Source organism: Micropterus dolomieu, linkage group LG14 (assembly GCF_021292245.1).
Source record: "Micropterus dolomieu isolate WLL.071019.BEF.003 ecotype Adirondacks linkage group LG14, ASM2129224v1, whole genome shotgun sequence".
NCBI lineage: Eukaryota > Metazoa > Chordata > Actinopteri > Centrarchiformes > Centrarchidae > Micropterus > Micropterus dolomieu.
In genome coordinates, this window is record NC_060163.1 from 21265909 (window position 1) to 21285062 (window position 19154).

Genomic DNA, 19154 nt, shown 5'->3' on the forward strand with positions numbered 1-19154 from the left:
CATTGTCCCCTAAACATGCACCAAAGCTATCCCAGGCCCGTTAGTCCAAAGAAGAATGCCGACTTTTAACGGCTTTTCCTTTACACTCAAACAAACCCTGAACCTACTAAGAGGGAACATTTGGATATTTGTTCTGAAAGAGAAATGGGCCATGGTGGAAAAATTCAAATGAATTCCAGTGAGAAAGTACTGTATGCTGACAAATTGGGATTTTGTACCTCTGGTGGCCTCTGGTTTATGGCGCAGACCATGAAAAACAGCGTCCCCGATTTGCATTCTGCCTGGTAACTTTTTTGCTTAACATTCCCTATCTCGCCCCTTTTTTCATGTCATCTTTACACAGTTAGCTAACTCTAAATGGCATACAATTATTATGCTCAATTATACAATAAAATGCCTTTTGAGCCTTTTATCAGATAATAGTCTGATCATCACTAAGGACATATTACTCCAGCTTGTGTAAATATCAGACTTTTAACTAATGGGTTATCAAAGCTTAAAGTGAAAGCTCAAAATATATATATTTTTTAGGGTTAAAGCTAAAAGTACTATCAAGACAACCTCATTTGAGGCCACATCCCGTACCTGCTCTTGGAGTTGTCCAGACTCCTCTTTCAGAAGAGAGGCCTCAGCTCCAACTTGTGCACAACGCTGGGTCTCCTTCTTCAGGTACTCAATCTCCCTGGTAAAGCAGCAGATCACAGTGTCAGACTGTAAAATATCACACAACTCTATTAGCTCTAGTCTGTTTAGCCATGCTGTCTTACTTCTGCTGATACTCCTTTATCAGGCGTTTGGCTTTGCTGTACTTGCGCTCCAGGGCCTGATACTGGGACTGTGTCTCCTTCAGGTGCTCATCCACCGCCTGGCACAGGCTCTGAGCCTCCATCCAGTAGCCCTCGAGCTTCTCCATACGTTCCTTGTTCTCCTGCAGGGTCTGTTCCAGCTGGGCCTTGTCCATACGCCAGCGCTGCTTCTCCTGCTCCGCGTGGTGCAGCTGGAAAGACAGGTGAAGCTTCCATTTCAACCACACGATAATGTAAACAGACACCTCAGATCCTTAAGATATTCAATGCTTCTCTGCATTGACTACTACTTAATATAACACAATTATTAAATATCATCTTAATTTAACAACGTACCTTTCTTTTCAGCTGTTGGATCTCAGCCTGGGTCACAGCATGCTTTATTTGGAGCTTTTTAGCAAAGACAGATAACATTGTTAAATACACATGTTAATTTTAGGTACATAAGAGGAAATAAGCTGTGATTACCCAAGACATGGTCTAATTAAGGAGTTAATTTCTCACCTCTTTGTATTTATGGGCCAATTTCTCAGGGTCTGTCTCCAGAGGCGACATGTCCTCGTTCTCTGCCAAGTCAAACACCTCAATGGCACTGGGATACGGCGGACTGACCTCCTCATCCTCATCCTCTTCCTCATCTGTGCCATATTCACCACCCTGTGGGCATGAGGTCGAGGTAGTCAAAAATAATGATATAAACTCTAGTTATAAATATAACTGCAACGTCGCTGGTTCGACTCCAGCCTGTGACCTTTGTTGCATATCATGCCCCTCTCTTCCCAAATGTACTGCCTATTCATTCTCATGCTGTTCAAAAAAGGAGAAAAAAATGCTTTAAAAATGTATAATAATAATTAAATTAAGTTGAAAAGGGAAACACTGTTTTTTCCTCTAAACCCTGGGACTCACTGTTAACAGTTTTGTTAGGGACTATTCATTTGGTAGAAAGTAGTTTCCATCAAAAGTGTCCACAGTGTGTTCTGTAGATTATCCAGAGTTAATCAGTTTTTCTGGGAATCATTTATGTGCAACCTTTCTTTGTTTTGAGCCCCACAATAAAATCCCATCCACCTGCATTTTTGGCGAGTTGACAGCAAAAAATAACTCAAAACCTAAGCACATAAAGCTAGAACTACCTGCAAGGCTAAATAGAGTAAGCTGAATTTTGGGAAGACACATTGTTAACACGTCTGTTACGCACATTTCTGTGCTGTGTCACCAAATGGACACTAGATGGTGTAAAACTCCAAAGAGCAGACTACACTTTCCATTTTACAATCTAATGCTTTTCAAGAACCACCCACCATCATCCTTGCATGAATGGTGTAACTTCCTCTCTGTTATTATAATGAAACTGCACACCATATTTGAGTACATGTTCTGTTTATGTAAAACTAAAACAGAGAGAGAACATCTGAGACACGTGGATTAACAAAGCAAAGGGCTTCCGAGGGCACCAAATTTGAGTCATCCTGATTTGTCCTCATTTTCGAGCTGAGCTGATCATTTGATCAACATGCTGGATACAACAGTGTGGCTTTTCACCAGAAGCACACACAACACAGCCACACCAAAAAGGGTCACTTCTGTTCACGATGGTGCTGGGATAAATTTCATAATACTAAAGGGGAACCAAAGGACATACAGGGCCAACGAATGATTGCAAAAGATAAGACTTGTTTTTCATTTCAGGGCAGTATTTTGTGCCTGAACGGGTTGAAAATGTTACATAAACTTCAAAGCTATTTAGTGATGCCTTTGTTCTGTTGTCAAGAAGCTTTGTGTTGGACTTTTTTTTCAGTTCCAACTTTTAAATAAAAATGTCCCATTTGTTGTTTTTTAACTTTAAATTTTGATAAATGCTTTCAGATATTTTTTTTATCTAAAATTAGAATCGATCCTTTGAATTGAACGACTGAGCTGTAGAAGATCATGCTACTCACATGCGAACCTGAATCTTCCATTTAATTCTCAAAAATCTGTTGGCATGATCATGGCTGTGTGTGTATGTGAAGGGAGGGAAGGAAACTGATTAGTAAGCATTGCACCCTCACTTATGCACTGTGCATGTGCAGACATTGCACCACCGCTGATTCAAGAATGACAAACCAAGTCGTTTTTTTATTTTGCTCACACTGGATCCTACACCAGTGCTCCTTGTTTCAGAACGTTTTAAAAATAACAGCATAAAGACTAACCTCTTGTTCTTCCATATACTGGTTGTATCGCTGCTCCATCATCTCCCTCTGCCAGCGTTCCTGCTCCAGGGTCTGCTGGATGAGCTGGGCCACTTCGCTCTGCTCTCCCGGCTTCTCTCGACCGATCACAAACCTGCATTTTGAAAATTAGCAGTCCAGCTTGGTTAGGATGGAACAACTCTGACAAGGCGCTAAACCCAAAACATGGTAAAAAAGTGTCTGGCTGAACTGAAATAGTCCTTTATCTGATATGTATAATACTATATGTGCATGCTAAATAATACATCTGATGATCTTTTCTTTCTCCTGACTACTGAGAAGCATGAACACTAGCTCAACAAGGACCAAGAAAGTGTTTTTCATATATAATAGACTACTTTAGTAGGTATAGTATTAATGTTGTAAGGAATGTGCTGTCTCTCTGATAACAGAAAATGGCTTCCTGTTTAGAGTTGAACAAAGGAAGTCTCTATGGAGTTGGCCTTTGATTAAAATCAAACCCTCTATTCTGCCTCTCCTTTAGCTCATTGTACAGTTCATTATAGAGGCTATATGTTTTCTGGTTAATGCTCACAAATGTCTGTCCAATTAAATGCACTGTGTAAACTGTAAACAGGAAAAAAAATACAGTAAATCATGATGAACCCAGGCAGTCATTAAGCCAGCTGCTGCAGCCTTTCAATTTCTGCATCACTAACGGATAATTAAATGTTCACAAACACACTTCCTGCCCCCGTCTATTTGCCTGCCTGACGTTTATTTGTGAATAGGTCTGAGCTCTAGTGCCCTTTGTCGTCACTGCAGTAGATCCATAATGTATGAGCTATCTATGGAGGTCTCTGATCTTCACAAGTCACACTAACAGTTACCCTACAGTGCTGACCACTAAACCCTGAATTATGAATGAGCTTAGATGACAAAAGGAGCACATAGGAGAGCTAGGCTACAAATAGCCCTCTGGCATTTCAAGATAATACTTTTGATGGCAAGTGTATTTGTTCCAGATAAACCCGTTTTCTGTGGCACTAGTGTGGAATCTTTGAACCATATTCAGGATGTCTCCAAAAGGAGCATTTCGATACTGAGGGGTATAATAATGACCCTGTGAGAGTCGAGATATAATCTACAGTCTGGTGAGCTGAATGGGCAGGATGTGGTAGAAGTCAGACCTGCGTGTAAAACTGGCTGTGGGTATATATCAAGAGGAAACCACCTCTTTAAGCAAGAATGCTGGATGTCATGGAGAGTTGTGGCAACAAAGTGTAACAAAACATAAGTCCTGGTCACAGCTAAGGCATATAGCAAGCCCAAGGGAACAACAAAATGGCAGCTCTAAAAATAAATACCCACAGCAGTGCTCTGAGATAAATCAGCAATGACAAAGGTAACATGTTGATGTTTAGCAGGTACTGTTTACCATGTTCACCATCTAAGTTTAGCATGCTAGTATTTGTTAGTTAGTACTAAACGTCTATCTATATATGATGGCGCTAGATGAAGCTTGAAGTATGAAAACGTTATTATAATTTATCCAGAGGAGGACATGAATGTCTGTACAAAATTACATGGCAATGCATCCAGTGGTTGTTGAGATATTTCAGTCGAGACAATATTGGTGGACCAACTGGCAGTCCAACATCTCTACTCTACGCACTGTTGTGACAAATAAACTCTACACTGTCGGATGGTTTTGTGTTTCCCGATGTTAATTAAAATGCATCAAGGCAATTGCAATAGCATCAAGACTATTCAGATTAACTCTTACTTGACAGTTCCTGAGGTGTTCCTAAGTACAGAGGCGGCAAAGCTCTGGGTGACTCCCACCAAACTGGTCCCGTCCACCTCCACAATCAGATCGTTCACCTGGATCCTGGAGGAGGCAGTTAAGAGAGAGGTTTAGGATTTACAGTAATCGCTCAACTGTGGCCTCTGTTCATCATCTTTATCCATAAGCCCACACAAGCCAAACTCCATTTATAAGTCCTCATTCTTGGCAGCAAGAGCTGTTTGCAGTTGGCACGAATCAGAAAGACAATGAAGCATCCACTCCTGGAAATAAAACTACAACTACTAAGCTAACCTCAGGCTGACATTTGGTTTACAAAGCAAAGGCCTTTTCAGTTTGAATTAACATACCTGCCATCCCTGTGTGCTGCTCCTCCATCTGTGACTGTCTTGACAAAGATGCCAAGCTTCTCCAGGCCCATGTCAGCCCCTGCACCCATCCCAATGATACTGATGCCCAGGCCATCACCATCTAAAGGAGAATGAATAATAATAGATGTTAACATACTGCTTTTGTAATCCATGTTTATCTGGTTTTGGTCACTTTTAATATATTATACTGTCACGTCATTGTGAGTCAAGCATCGGCGCTCATGGACTAAGGCGGTGTTACCACTCTCTGTGGGTGGCAAACACGGCACTGCTTCCATCTTCATCGTCATCACCCTAGGGATTGACATGTTTGGTAATAATTTGCGGCTGGGTACTAATTTCAGAGACGTGGGCTTGTGACTGAAAGATCGCCAGTTCGATCATGGAACCATTAGGATAAATTTGGGTGGGGAAGTAAAAGATTAGTGCCTTGCCCCTTTCCCTTTAACACAGATAAGATCCAAATTAAAGGTGCCCTGTGGAGTTTTCTTGTAAACAAACAGTTACGTTTAAATTCAGTGTTACTCATCAAATTGCGTTGTGTCAATCCATTTCCTTCCTTATAAAACATTTACATAGACAGTTTTTTAAACTATTTTTGCATTGTTTGCATCCATGTTTGCTTGGTAGCAGTAAAAACACCGCTCATAAAAACATTAGCACTGGTACTGGTCAAAAAATCAACAGGGTACCTTTAAGTTATCCTCCATGGTAACTCAAAATACCAAAAAATGTAGAAGAACAATCTATAGACTGCATAATAATGCTTTACTTGAATAATTGATAAGCAGAAGACAAATTTTATTTTAATAAATGTTTTATTACACACTTGTGTAGTTGTACGCAGCCACAGTATAAAGACGTGTTTATCAATGTACAGTGTAAAAAATCATAACTTTGAGACCGTGTTTTTACTTTATTTTAATGGACTGTTTATACAGCAACATCCAATTTCAGGTACCAGCAGGAGGAGTTATAGCTGTTGACAAACACATTAATAAAAACTTATATCTGTGTACAACTACATTATAGTGCGTTATAATCCATTATTTCAATGTTTAAAAACTGCTTATAAAGCAGTATATTATTTTCAAATGCAGAAAGACAGAATATATAATTTTATCGAGTAGTGTACACACCAGTGTACTAAACAGGTAGTTATAAGCAAGGTAGGAGTTTTGTCGCAGTCAAGTCGGGCAGTAGGGGTGACGATGGTAGAGTGAATAAGACACATAGCTTTGGTGTGGGAAATTCAGGTTCAATTCCCACTCCGACATCAACCAGTGTGTCCCTGAGCAACACACTTAATCCCTAGTTACTCCAGAGGAGTGCAATCTCTGACATGAATAGCAAATGTAAGTCGCTTTGGATAAAAGCTAAATGAGTTAATGTTAATATTAATGCAGTCAAGTCTCACCGCAGGTCTTCGTCTGTTTTTTGGGGGCAATGAGAAGCAGAGAGTCTACCAGGGGCATCCAGCATATCAACCACATAGTCAGGGGAAAAAAGATCCTTCTGCTAAAGTAGCAGAAGGATCTTAAAGCTAACACTAACCAGAGGCTATGCAAGGATCAGGAGGGATTTGAGCTCTTTTCTTTGCCCTCTTAAAAACAGCAGCATTCTGTACGTTGCAGTAATTGATTTATAGTTGTAGTAAAAGCATGCACGAGTTTCTTTTTATCTCTAGGACTACTGACCTTCACATTGGCTTGAATTGATAAAACACTATTTCACTTAATTTCTTCATAAGCAACTTGAAAGTTAGATTAGAATCAGTTATAACACCCAGATTTCCTGCCTGAGGTGTAATGTGCTGAGGTAGTGTGTACTGTTTCTCTCTTTGCTCTCTTGCAGCAGCCTCTCTTGATTAATTAAAATAGACAGTATACAGAGCAGCACATCATTTTGTATAGAACATGGTAACATATGGTATCCTCTGTAACATGCCCTATACACAATTCTAAATATAGTCTTCTATAAATATATTAATGCACCATAATGTTGAAGGGATGTTGTTAGTGTGGTTGACTGGGGGAAACAGGGTGGTTGGCAGAAGGCAGTTGACTGAAGGCCTTTTTATATAAGTATTAAAGAAATGTGGTTGGGTTTTTTTTTCATTTGGCTTCAAAGATAGAATAGACAAATTTAACTATCCAATAGGAGGTTAATCGTACCAAAATTCATTTTTAAATACCTTTGTGTGAATGTAAAACTTCTTGTACTCATTTTGCTTCAACGATATCATGCAAACCACTTACCTGATGCCTGAAGTAGGTTGAAATAAATGCATAGAATTGTTTGTATGACCAAACCCCAGTTTAATTTTATAATTTTTGGTACCTTTCTCCAGCTCCACGGGGAATAGGTCCAGCCTCTCCACCCTCTTCTCCAGCTCATACTCAGCAGATGCTGCCATGGGATCCACATCTTCATTACGCCTGTCATAGTCCTCGTTGGGGTAGGTGGCAAACACCTGCAGGAGGAAACAGAGACACTGGATCAGACTGAAAATCTTAAACACTTCGGCAGTGTAGATTTTTGTACTGTATTTGTAATTGTCCATAGTTTTTTGTATTTCCTTGAAATTTGTGAGATGCTATATTTTTAAAGGAACAATTAAATATTTTGGAAAATACACAGTTATATGAGAAGATCAATGCCTGTCTCATATTTGTCTGTTAAATATGAATCTGCCACAAGGAGATGGTTAGCTTAGCTTCGCACAAAGACTGGCAGCAGGGGCAACAGCTATCCTCTACCCATAGGTGAAAAAATGGCCTTCCAGCATCTCTAAATGTCACTGATTAACAAGTTAAATATTGTATCATCTGTTCAAAAACAAGCAAAAATTTGTGGCTTTATGTTTGAACTGAGCCATACTAACTGTTTCCAGTATTTGTACTAAGCTGAGCTAATCGTATACTGGCTGTAGTTTCATATTTAGTATACAGACATGACAATGGGATCAATGTCCTCATCTAACTCTCGGCAAAAAAGCGAGTACATTTCCCATTTTTGCACTGCCCAAAGGTCAATGTTAACGCTGTGGTAAGCTATCTCTTTGGATTTTCTGCCACTTTAAGTTTTAAGTTTCTTTAGGTGATGCTTTCTGTTCTTTGCAGCCATGGTGGCTTATCACTCTTTCATTCTATTACCTAGTTATTCTTGCATTCACTCCAAATATAGTTACTGCTGCAGCTTGAAAACAGAAAACACATCACTTAATGTGCACCCTGGAGACAATGGTAGATGTTGAATCACGTTTGAATAATGGATATGATGTATTGAATAAAGAAGTTACTGTTCTCAATTTTCATCACAGAAGAATGGCTGTGTGTTGTGTCACTTTGAAATGCTCAAATATTTGAGATTCCAAAAATGATTGCAGCTTATCACCAAACGCAACAAGAAGTTGTAGAGAGGTTTGCTGCTGAGACAGACAAGCAGGATGCATAATGTTGATAATAACTGACCACCACTGTTAACGCAGACATAATGCAATTGAAATTTATCGACTATTTCAACGGAGACAGCCGCAGCATTTCCTCGAGGCCTCCGAGCTGTATCACTTCACAGCCGTAATGTGTATCACACACTGGGGGAAATCAATCACAACCACAGAACTTGTTCTCATGAAGACAGAGACCTCTGTTTCAGGGCCCAATTTCCTACATTTACTCGGATCTACCAGCATGACAGTTTACATAACCACCTCCAGCATGCTAATGGCAGCCCTCTGCAGCTGCTGCTCACAGGCCTCGCATACACACACTCTCTCACCAGAGAGAGAGAGAGTGTAAAGCTGAATCTTTAAAAGCCTCACTTTTAGTCTTCCAAGGTGATTATGCATGCACCACCTTGCATGCTCTGCTAGCCAGACTAATTCAGCGCTGGACCTTCTCCTTTCACACATTCTTTCATTTATTTGATTACATTTCAACTTTTAACTCTTCACCACTTTTCTCTCCACAATCCTTTGTTCTCTCTGCCCCACCATTATTTCAACACTTTTTTTCTCGAAAGCTTTGTATACTTTTTTCCTTTTAGTTGGTTCCTCTGTGTTACAAAGGAGCATCTCGTAGCTTCAGTGCTACCCTTCCATCATACGGGCCCCGTCTCCCTGGCAAGCAACCCCACAGTAAAGACAATGCCAGTTTTGACAGCGCCTTTGAAATGTAACGAGCCCCTCCTCTCTCAGATTTATTCAGTATTATTGTATTGTCATGCATCACTGAACCCTCTACAAGCGTCTGCTTCTACTTTTAAACCTTCCTTACCCCACTAGAGTAGGTTTTAACATGAGATTGCCTTCACTGTAAGTTCACAAAAGTGGCGACGAGGCTGAAGCACAGAAATTATGTTTCATTTAATGCATACATTACATTTATTCATTTAGCTGACGCTTTTATCAAAAGTGACTTACAATTGCTATTTATGTCAGAGGTCGCACGCCTCTCTCACACCAAAGGCATGCGTCTTATCCATTGCGTCATCACAACTCCCACTGCACCATCACCACCACTAATGCAGGCAAACAAAAAACATTAAATGAATAAATTATTTGCTGAAATGAACTTAAATATGTGGTGCTGAAGTGATTAGTCAATTCATTCATTCATTTATAGACAGGAAATTGAAGGACAAGTTTGCCATTTTGGGAAATACGTTTATTTGCTTTCTTAAGATGAGAAGATTGAGAACACTATGCCTGTACTCTAAATATGACGCTACTGCCAGCAGCCTCTTAGCTTAGCTTAGCATAAAGACTGGAAACAGGGGAAACAGCTAGCCTGGCTCTGCCCAAAGCTAACAAAAAGCAGCAACACTTAACCCTGGCACACTTAACCCCATGTAAAACCACACTGTCATATTTACACAGATTACACAAACAACATATAGCATCTCAATTTGTGAGCTTTAGAGGTCAAGCTAGTCGTTTCCCATTTTCCTGTCTTTGTGCAAAGCTAAGCTAACCCATCTACAGTGATAACTGATCCTGTGTGATGTCTTCACACTACTTAATGCTCAATAAATGTTAGCTCTATGGTAACATGCCTTATCTGTTACTTGAGGTTTGACACTTTCTGTTCTTTGCAGCCACAGTGGCTGTTCAAATTTTGAACTATTCTTTTAACTTAAATAATTTTGATATATCTCAATTAGTTATTTATTAAGCTACTGTTGATCAGACAAAACAAGCAATTTGAAGCATTTAACATGGGACCTGGACATTTTACCCAAATTATTGTTTTTATTTTATAGACTGAATGATAAACAAGGCACTGACAGATTAATCTATAATGAAAATAATACTAATGTCATTATTTTAATTGCACTTAGTTTCCACTATGAATTAAGTGAATCAAATTGAACCTGACCCTGTTATAGAAGACAGACAGCATGGGAGCAGTATTGAAGTCTAATGGCTTTTGATTTAGGTTACCTTCGTATTTAGAGGGATTAGCAGAATGTGGATTACAGACACACAAAATACACTGTTTACATCCTAAGTAACAGAATATAAAACAACAGTGCACTCCAAGGCTTCATGCCCACTGTGATGCTCTCACGTGGCGCTGCTTCCCTCCTTGAGTGTAAAGAACAAGAGTCCACAGCTGGTAGCTCGTGGTGCCCTCATTTTACACCCACGATGCTGCAGATCAAACTCGGAGGTTTAGCAGCGTTTAACGTGGCACTGGCAAAAAGCAGCCATGATCAGATGTGCGTGACCTCCAACCTTGTGTAAATTCCGGACTGGTGCTATGATGCCGGCCAGGCTACAAACTCGCCCTCACTGACAAAGACTTAACACTTTTGCTTCCCGACAGAAGATATTCTCCCTACCTTATGAGCGACGAGCCCACATAGGAGCAGACAAACTAATGGGATCCTGAATGATACAACCTTTCACCCCAAACTCATCTAAGTATGTAGAGTAGTACATGAACTCCTCGAACTGTGAGGTGGCTATCTTTGGAAGACAAACATTGGGATTAAAGGCGCGGGGGGGGGGGGACGCTGTACCAGTTGTGGCAGATAGTAGGTCAGAGGAGCTAACAGATGGCCAGGAAACTCCCTTCCTCCCTCCGCCTGGGATGTCCTACAAAAGCTCTGACGGGCAGCTAGCTAGAGTCCCTCACCAGCTAACAGATTGTGTTTGTGTCTCTAAAGAGCACCCACTTGGGACAGTAAAGAGTATTAAAAATAGGCAGTAAGTGAAAACTACAATTTTACAATGCAGTTGTTTTGACAGAGAAATGGCTAAATGACAGAGCTACTCTGGAGGCCTCTGTTCTCCTACAGTGTGGTTGCATCTTGATGGCCCTCTGGCTATAATGTGATTGGGTAACACGGTGGTGGTTTAACTGGCGAGTCATTACCACCCCCACCCCCCCTGCCCACAGGAGCATGTCAACTGCTGTGTTTCTTTCCCTCTTGACTCTCCAAAAACAGATCTAATTTTGGATTCAGCCAATAGGATGTGTGGAGGTGGTGACATTGGTTTTTCACTACAGAAATAGCATGTTTCCACTCTGTTATTCCATCATTCTGTTGCACCCAACTTTCCATAATTTTTATTACTCACACTGTTCTTCGCAATTATTTCAGCTGCTTTTGGGAATGTGAGCTTCACTGCGATTCTCCATTTCCACCTTAAATGCCGAAGTGAATTAGGGTGATCATGACCATGAATAATGTAAGATCTGAACTTTGGGTGCCTCGATGTTCGGTGTATATATGCTGCAAGTACTTAACTATTCTAACGGCCAAAATGCTTGTGTGATGTTTAATCAAGCTTTACTCTTCCTCTTCACGGTTTAATGGCACCAACATTAATTGCTTTCCCGACCAGCACAGGTTTAACAGGTCCAGAAGTGGCAGGTAATTGCTTCTAAATCCTCCTAAAATTGGGAGTTAATCCAGATCCCAGATGTGCAACACGCAGACAGAAAATAAGGATGTAGTCCTGGCTGCTATCGCGCTGGACCACTCTCCCCCGGCCAATAAAAAGGATACCGTAGGTTCATCAGAGTAACGGTTGCATGGCATCAGAGCCTGTCTATTTTGGCAGGCCAGTCGTTGGTCAGCAGTAATGTTTAGGCTTAACGCTGACCCCGACAGCAGCATGAGAATAAAGTCAGCCACAGAAGACTAAATAGCGCTACAGTACGTGGAGCAATACAGCAACAATATGATGTTTTATAAGTTTGGTTTATTGCACATATGACTGTATGCATATTTATGTTTTGATTATATTCATATATATTCATAAATTATATTGATTATATTTACTATGACTGGTATAAGTCCCCATAATGTATTTAAAGCAATATATTTTGTTTTATTGTATCTATTATATTTACTAAAATATATGAAATAATAGGTATATTGGGTTTTTTTTGTAATTTTATTCTTATGTATCCCTTTCCATCTTACTCTTTACCTTTTTCATGTGTAATTTGAAAGGATAAGGCTGGCAATGTTCTGTATCTTTCTTATTGTCAGCAAAAATGAACAGTTAACTATATAAGTTTTTGGCATCAGTTAACTCCCCTGTGTCATAGACGTCCATTGTTCCACAAAAACAATTAAAACCACATAAATGAACCACACCATTACACTGGTGACACATTCCCTCACTACAATGAGCATGGGCACTTTATTTTGAGCACCAAATAGTATTAACTCAAAATTGAAAATAGTACCAATCAAATGCACCTTTTACGATCCAATATTTGCAACTTGTTTTAAAAGATTTACATCTTCAGTAGCAACGAATGGCCTCAAGAGTGAGTGCCACAGACTGGGTAGAGAAGTCTTAAGAATCGGACTAACACATTGTTAGCTTTGGTCTTTTAATTTGTCTAGATGGTAACATATGGTATCCTCTGTAACATACCCTATACACAAATCTAAATATAGTCTTCTATAAATATATTAATGCACCATAATGTTGAAGGGATGTTGTTAGTGTGGTTGACTGGGGGAAACAGGGTGGTTGGCAGAAGGCAGTTGACTGAAGGCCTTTCTAGATTTCTTGACAATAATCAAAAAATCTGGGGACCAATAAAGGAAGTAGACCTAAATCTTCACTACAGTACTGGCGCAGCCTCGCAGATTGCTGTAACCAGTGTTTGTTAGGTTTTTTTTTTTTTAGGTGTGACAGGACAAAACAGCACTCAGACAACATGAGTGAGACATTGCATAACACGGCTTTTCGCAGTAACCTGAACGAGTGGGCAAGCTTGCAACCCACCACCACTGCAGGACTGAGAAATGGGGCAGAGTGACCTTGCTGATTATCTGTCTGGTCTCCCAGCCCTCCTGGCTGTGAGTAATGCACTGTATGAAATACTGCAGGCCCGTTGAGTCTAAGTAATAGACAGTTTGAGGATACCTTGACATATGGTGATGCATTAATTCTCCCTGGGGAATCCCTCATTGGCTATCCTGAACGGTGAACACAAACCACCAAAGGTTGGATTTTGGGCATATCCTGTTTTGCAGTTTGTGGTACAGTGGCAACTTTAAAATGCATTCTTCCTTCTATGTTTGTCAAAATTCAACGCCCTCAGTTTATTACAATATAAGTGTAGTCCTCGTTTGTGTTAATGATACAGTGCAAAAGAAAATCATAGGTGTTCTTTGAGCAGCCTGGCATGACTGCGTAGGCAGCAGAAACCCACGAGAAAGTGTATGTGTGTGTGTGGTGATGGGGGGATTAAAAGTGCAAGAGTAGGCTAGATTCTGTGTATGATTCTAGTGCATAAAAAATAAATCTGATTATTTCTGATTTGAAGGGAACATAGCGCAAATCCAGTGGGCAGTCACATTTAACACGTTTTTTTTATCTTTCCCTCAATAAATAGGATAAATAATTAAAAATCACTACATGCCAGGAGGCTCCATCATGAACTACAGTACTGGTACAGAGTGATACAGAATGAAGCCAAAACAAACAAGCTAAACACATAAATAAGACACGAGAAGCAGCTTCCTGTGTTCGACAAGGAGGCAGCCCTGAAAAGCGAGGCAAGTCTGTGATGCTAACAATGCTGCTATTTTTACTAACAGTAGGAGACTGGTGACAAAGAGCGAAAGGGAGAAAAGAAGGAGCGAAAGAAAAAGTGTCAGGAGGAGCAAACAAAGGGTCTAGTGTGAATTCTACCCGAAGCAGAACTGCTATTTTTGCCAGTTTGAGAGGACAGAGACAGACACACAGACAGACAGACAGACAGTAGAGTGTTTAGTGTAAAACAGGGACAAAGAAAGACACGCGCCCAGACGTCCAACCGCCATCACCACAACAAGACTTAATTGTGGCCAAAAGCTGAATTGTTGCACAGAAGGGAAACATGCACTAAAAATGGGCACTTCCTGTTTGGAAGAGAAACCAACTGACACTGTGACTTAAGAGCTGGCAGTTATACAGTCGCATGACATTTGAGCTGCATAATAACGCCCCACCCATTTGACCTCACCCCCCTCCCCTACACCCTTTACACTCTCATCCACCCCTGCATCAATCTCCATAACAAAGGCCACACTGATACAGTGTGAAAGGCCTCAGTGGGAGATTTTTCTCCGATCACGGCTGCAGGGTCACAACCAAATTCTGCCTTTTTATCCGAGCCCTTGAGTTATGACTTCTTTATCTCACCGTACATAATGCTTCCTCTTGCTAACCATCCAAGGATCTTATGGAGGATTAAATAATGTGATTGAAGTCTGTTTTTGTCTGTTTGTTCCTGCATTATGGATATACAAAGCTCAGGCATAATTTATATGGGATTCATGGGATTTTCAGCACAGCAGGGACAGTTTGCTTGCGACAGGACATATGTCAATATTAATATTGACATATATTAATGTATAATTAGCACACACACACACTCAAAAAAAGTGCTATACATAAATGTTTTAAAGGCTGCATTTCTTATTTTTCTCAAGTCAAGTTTGAAATATTGTATGATGTTTTTGTTTGTAGATATTATTAAGAGGTGGAGATATTATTTAAAGGTGGACTCCCGTTTACTGTGAGTGTTTCTCTTCAAAGCGCACAGCGAAGCCCAACAAACGTGTTGAATGCATTTCCTTCCACATAAAAACATTTGCAAAGCCTTTGCCAAAGCATTTTTAAATATTTTGTAACATGCATTGCTTACATGCATGTTTACAATGTCTAGTAATCTTCCCTGCGTTTTAGCTGGTAAATTGCTACGTTTCTTGGTGCATTTCAACCACCAACTAACTGTCAATCAGTGGAAAGGTTTGCAACTGTTCGCGATAATGAATATTGTGACACCTATATGCTTGTAAAAGTTCTATACATATAAGATGCAAAACAGGTACGCACTGATCAAAGCATTGCTCCACAGTGCTACCAGTGGTCAAAAATCCTTTCAATTCAAATGAAGCTTACTTCATTTCATACTCTCTAGCTAGCTGTAGCTCCATTTCCAGTCTTTGTGCTGAGCTAAGCTAACGCTAAGCTAACCGTCTCTTTGCTGTAGCTTCATATTTACATTAAGGACATAAAAGTGGTATCAGCCTTCTCATTTAACAGTTGGCAAATATGCATCTGTATTAAAATATCAAACTATACTCCTTTAAAGTTAAGTGTTCAGATATATTTTTTGTCACAACAACTATTTTATAGCCAAAAAGAGTTTGTGTAAAAGATATTACACAAATCCTCTTTCAAATCCAGAAATATCAAGCTCTAGTGACTATGCACTACTGGCCGATGTGCAGCCATGAATAGAGAACAAGAGCAACTTTCGACTTGACTGGTCGTGATATGCGACAGGAGCCCTTAGTCACTGACATGACTTTCTGCGTGAGGGAATGGGTGTGATGTACAGTGTCAGGGCTCGCTTTAGCTGGCAGAGGCTCTATATTCTTCAGACCTGAAGGCAGAGCAGAGCAGCAAGACTGAACTGGAGAGGATCTGATGCTCTTCTCCAGATCATTACGCCACCCCCAGACACAGAGAGACACTTTAAATCAACTCTACCTCCTCCTCTTCGTCTCTCCCGTTCTTTCATCTTACTGCTCTAAGAGATCACAGTCTCTTTTCTCACTCCCTCCCTCTCTCTCACACATGCAGTTCCTCACCCAACTCTCCATACACTGTCTGTGTGGCCACGGCAGAGTATCCACTTCTATAAAAACTGGGCTTATTATCCATCCTCTTTGTTCCTCCTCCCCCAGCAATTATTTACAGAAGCAGCTCCCTCTGCATTTCAGATAAGTATCTACATCGCAGCTCTTTTGGGGCCCATCCAGCTGCACAGTAGGAATGCAGGACCATCCATTAGTAGCTGGCTACTGTGGAGGGAGGGTGTTAGTAGTGTGCAAAGCCCCGTGTTGAAACAGGGTAAAATCAAAATGTCAGCATCATTCTGACACCGGCAGAAGCTGAGTGAGTTCATTAAAACAGCTGACACTGGCGCTGGCTATGACTGTACCACAGTAGATAAGCTTTAAGGTCAAGTTTAACAAGCCTCTCAACACACACAAAAATAAAACAGCTACATATTTACAAATCAGAAATCAGCACCTCAGCCTCATTAAACAATGCTCTGTGGTTACAGTCTGAAAGATAACATATTTATGTTCTACATATAAATATTTATATTCATTTTATGTGTTTTTCTACTGCATATTTTCTCACCTTGATGGGCTCAACACTGAAGCGGATCTTCCTGGAAGGGGGCGGGTCCTCCTCCACAGGCAGCCCAACAATCTCCACACAGCTGGACTCAGGCTCGTAACGGTCATCAACTTCATCTTCCTCCTCATCCACCTGACTTCCTCCAAAGTCCTCCCCCACCGCGCTGTAGGTACTGATATCCACAGAGTCTGGCCCCGACTGGTCGTCTCTCAGAGTCCTGTCTTCCTCCTCAGCATCCTTAGCATTCTGCCCCTCCTGCCTGAGCATCTCACCTCCCTTCGGATAGCTTTGCTTCTCAGCAGTGGTTTCTCCATTCTCCACAGAGATGTGGATGTCACCTTGCAGTGTTGAGCTGCTATGGTCCTTGGCCCCAGACGGCTCCTCAGATGTGACCTCAGCTTTCACCCCAACACCTGCATCTGAAACAGTCTTTTCTCTCTGCTCATTTGGCTCTCCTACAGTACTGAAAAGGTCAGTAGTTGAGGCGCTTTGTCCAACACTTTTACCTCCATTAATGCTTTCAGTCACCCTCCCCCTGGGGCCCCTTGGAGGCCCCTCTTGGCCGTTTTGATTGCTTATGTCTTCCTCCTGGTTGCCTGCTGCAAAGGCACAAACCCTCTTTGTGATTATTTTGGAGTTCAACACACCCACCTTGGCGCTGACCCCCCTGGAAGGGAGTGGTGGGGTAGAGGAGAGGCGGTGGAGGTTGTTCCGGAGCTCAGCTGCCCGTTCGAACACAGCACTGAGCTGGCTGACTGTAGGGGACACAGCCTCGCTGGTGTCCAGGCTGTCCAGAGACTCTGTGCTGCCATTGAAACGAGCCACCACGTCCAACCTGCTGTCCTGGAAGCTTGAGGCCTTGTCTGTCTTCAGTAGCACCCTGGTGGTGGCCAGCTTCTCCTGCTGCTGCTTCTCCTGCTGTTGCCTCTCCTGCTGCTGCTGCTCGAAGATGCGACGGGTCTCCTGCAGTTTGGAGTAGCTGGGTGACGAGGCCCGCTGGTGCCCGTTCTCCGGTTTGTCGAACTTGTTAACGCGCTCGGACACGGTGGATCCGAGCTTCAGCAGGGCGCTGTGGTCCACGTTCTCGTTCAGGCTCCCGGCTCTTGGGAGGGAGAGGCGCACAGATTTGTCGGCGTTTCTGGCGACGTCCTCTCCCTCTGCATCGGCTGGGGATGTGGTCATCTGCTGGAACATGTTTTTGATACGGTGCACATTGGAGCCGTACCTGCGCCCCCGGGGGCCATCCTGCAAGTCCCCGTTTGCAGCATTGTCTTTGACGGGCTTCAGGGCCTGCATCCCCGCCTCGTACGCGTTCCTGTGCGGGGATGGGCTCCTGAGCGTAGAGCCAGAGCCGGTGCTCTTGGATGTGGATTCGGTCTTCATCATGGTCAGTCAAGCGTCGCAACGGATGCTCAACGACGGCATGTCTCCTTTCTCAACCCCCGGTGGCAAATCTGTATTATCCACCCGCAGCCGATCCTCGCGAGGTGGCGCTCAGACTAGACCGGCAGATGGGGAGAAACAAAAACAACAGATCATATTAAAGGCCTGCTTGCATCCGCTGCAATTCTCGTCCAATGCAACGGAGAAAGTGAGCACGATGCATCTGTCATTAGCTCGCTTGCAGTTACAACAATGCAAACCTAACCCTCATAGATATCTGCGTTAGTCATTAAAACATGTATGCACAGAGAAGTATAACAGTAATGACCCGCGGATTTAACGCAACTGACGACAGATTGCTTACGTTTAATCCCTTTTTGCAGGCAGCATCATTTTGATCTCTTCATTCTGTGAGCTGCAGATTTCTGGTCCTCCTCGCGCAGCGGCAGAGTGCTGCTGCATGGAGGAGGGAGCAGCTGGGTCATAGTGCCCGTCTGACATTCCGGCTATAGGTTTAGCCTGCAAATAATCCTAATTAATTATTCTTAGAAGTGTATGAACCATAATGTGTTGTAGAGAGTGATTGGTATTAATTCGCTTCTCATATATAGTAAATCAGTGATTCCAAAACAGGGATAGCCTACTTGTAAGCATGGGTAATACTTGTAAGATGAAAATGTCAAGTAAAGTTAGGCCATTAGCTGAACTAGTTTGAAAATATAATATAGGCAATAATGATTAGATTAAAACTAAATATCCGCATAATGAGTCAGATGTGATTAGCCTATGCTTAAAATGTAGTTAGCAAGCAGAGAAGTCTAAATGGCTAATGGTTAAAATGACATTAGCTAGCTAAAAGTAACATTAATGGATTGACAGTTGAAACTGGTGTAAGTTAAGTATTAAATGGCTAATGTGATGGATAAATTACTG

The 19154-nt window shown here is 41.7% G+C and overlaps 1 protein-coding gene and 1 long non-coding RNA gene across 2 annotated transcripts in view; one reads left to right on the forward strand and one right to left on the reverse strand.

The window, feature by feature from the left end:
- Positions 1-18708, reverse strand: part of LOC123982554 (neurabin-2-like) — a 20836-nt gene extending 2128 nt beyond the window's left edge. Inside the window, exons 1-10 of the mRNA XM_046068151.1 lie at positions 18586-18708; positions 16839-18337; positions 7502-7634; positions 5141-5261; positions 4770-4874; positions 3005-3137; positions 1311-1463; positions 1143-1196; positions 768-997; positions 586-682 (exon numbers count right to left, since the gene is read on the reverse strand). Of these exons, the coding sequence (XP_045924107.1) occupies positions 586-682; positions 768-997; positions 1143-1196; positions 1311-1463; positions 3005-3137; positions 4770-4874; positions 5141-5261; positions 7502-7634; positions 16839-18224 (2412 nt within the window). The 5' untranslated portion in view covers positions 18225-18337; positions 18586-18708. The remainder of the gene's footprint in view (positions 1-585; positions 683-767; positions 998-1142; positions 1197-1310; positions 1464-3004; positions 3138-4769; positions 4875-5140; positions 5262-7501; positions 7635-16838; positions 18338-18585) is intronic.
- On the forward strand, positions 2827-3727 carry LOC123982555. The gene is made up of 2 exons (XR_006827999.1): positions 2827-3211; positions 3326-3727. It is a non-coding gene; the product is annotated as an uncharacterized LOC123982555 (long non-coding RNA).
- Positions 18709-19154: the final 446 nt, after the last annotated feature.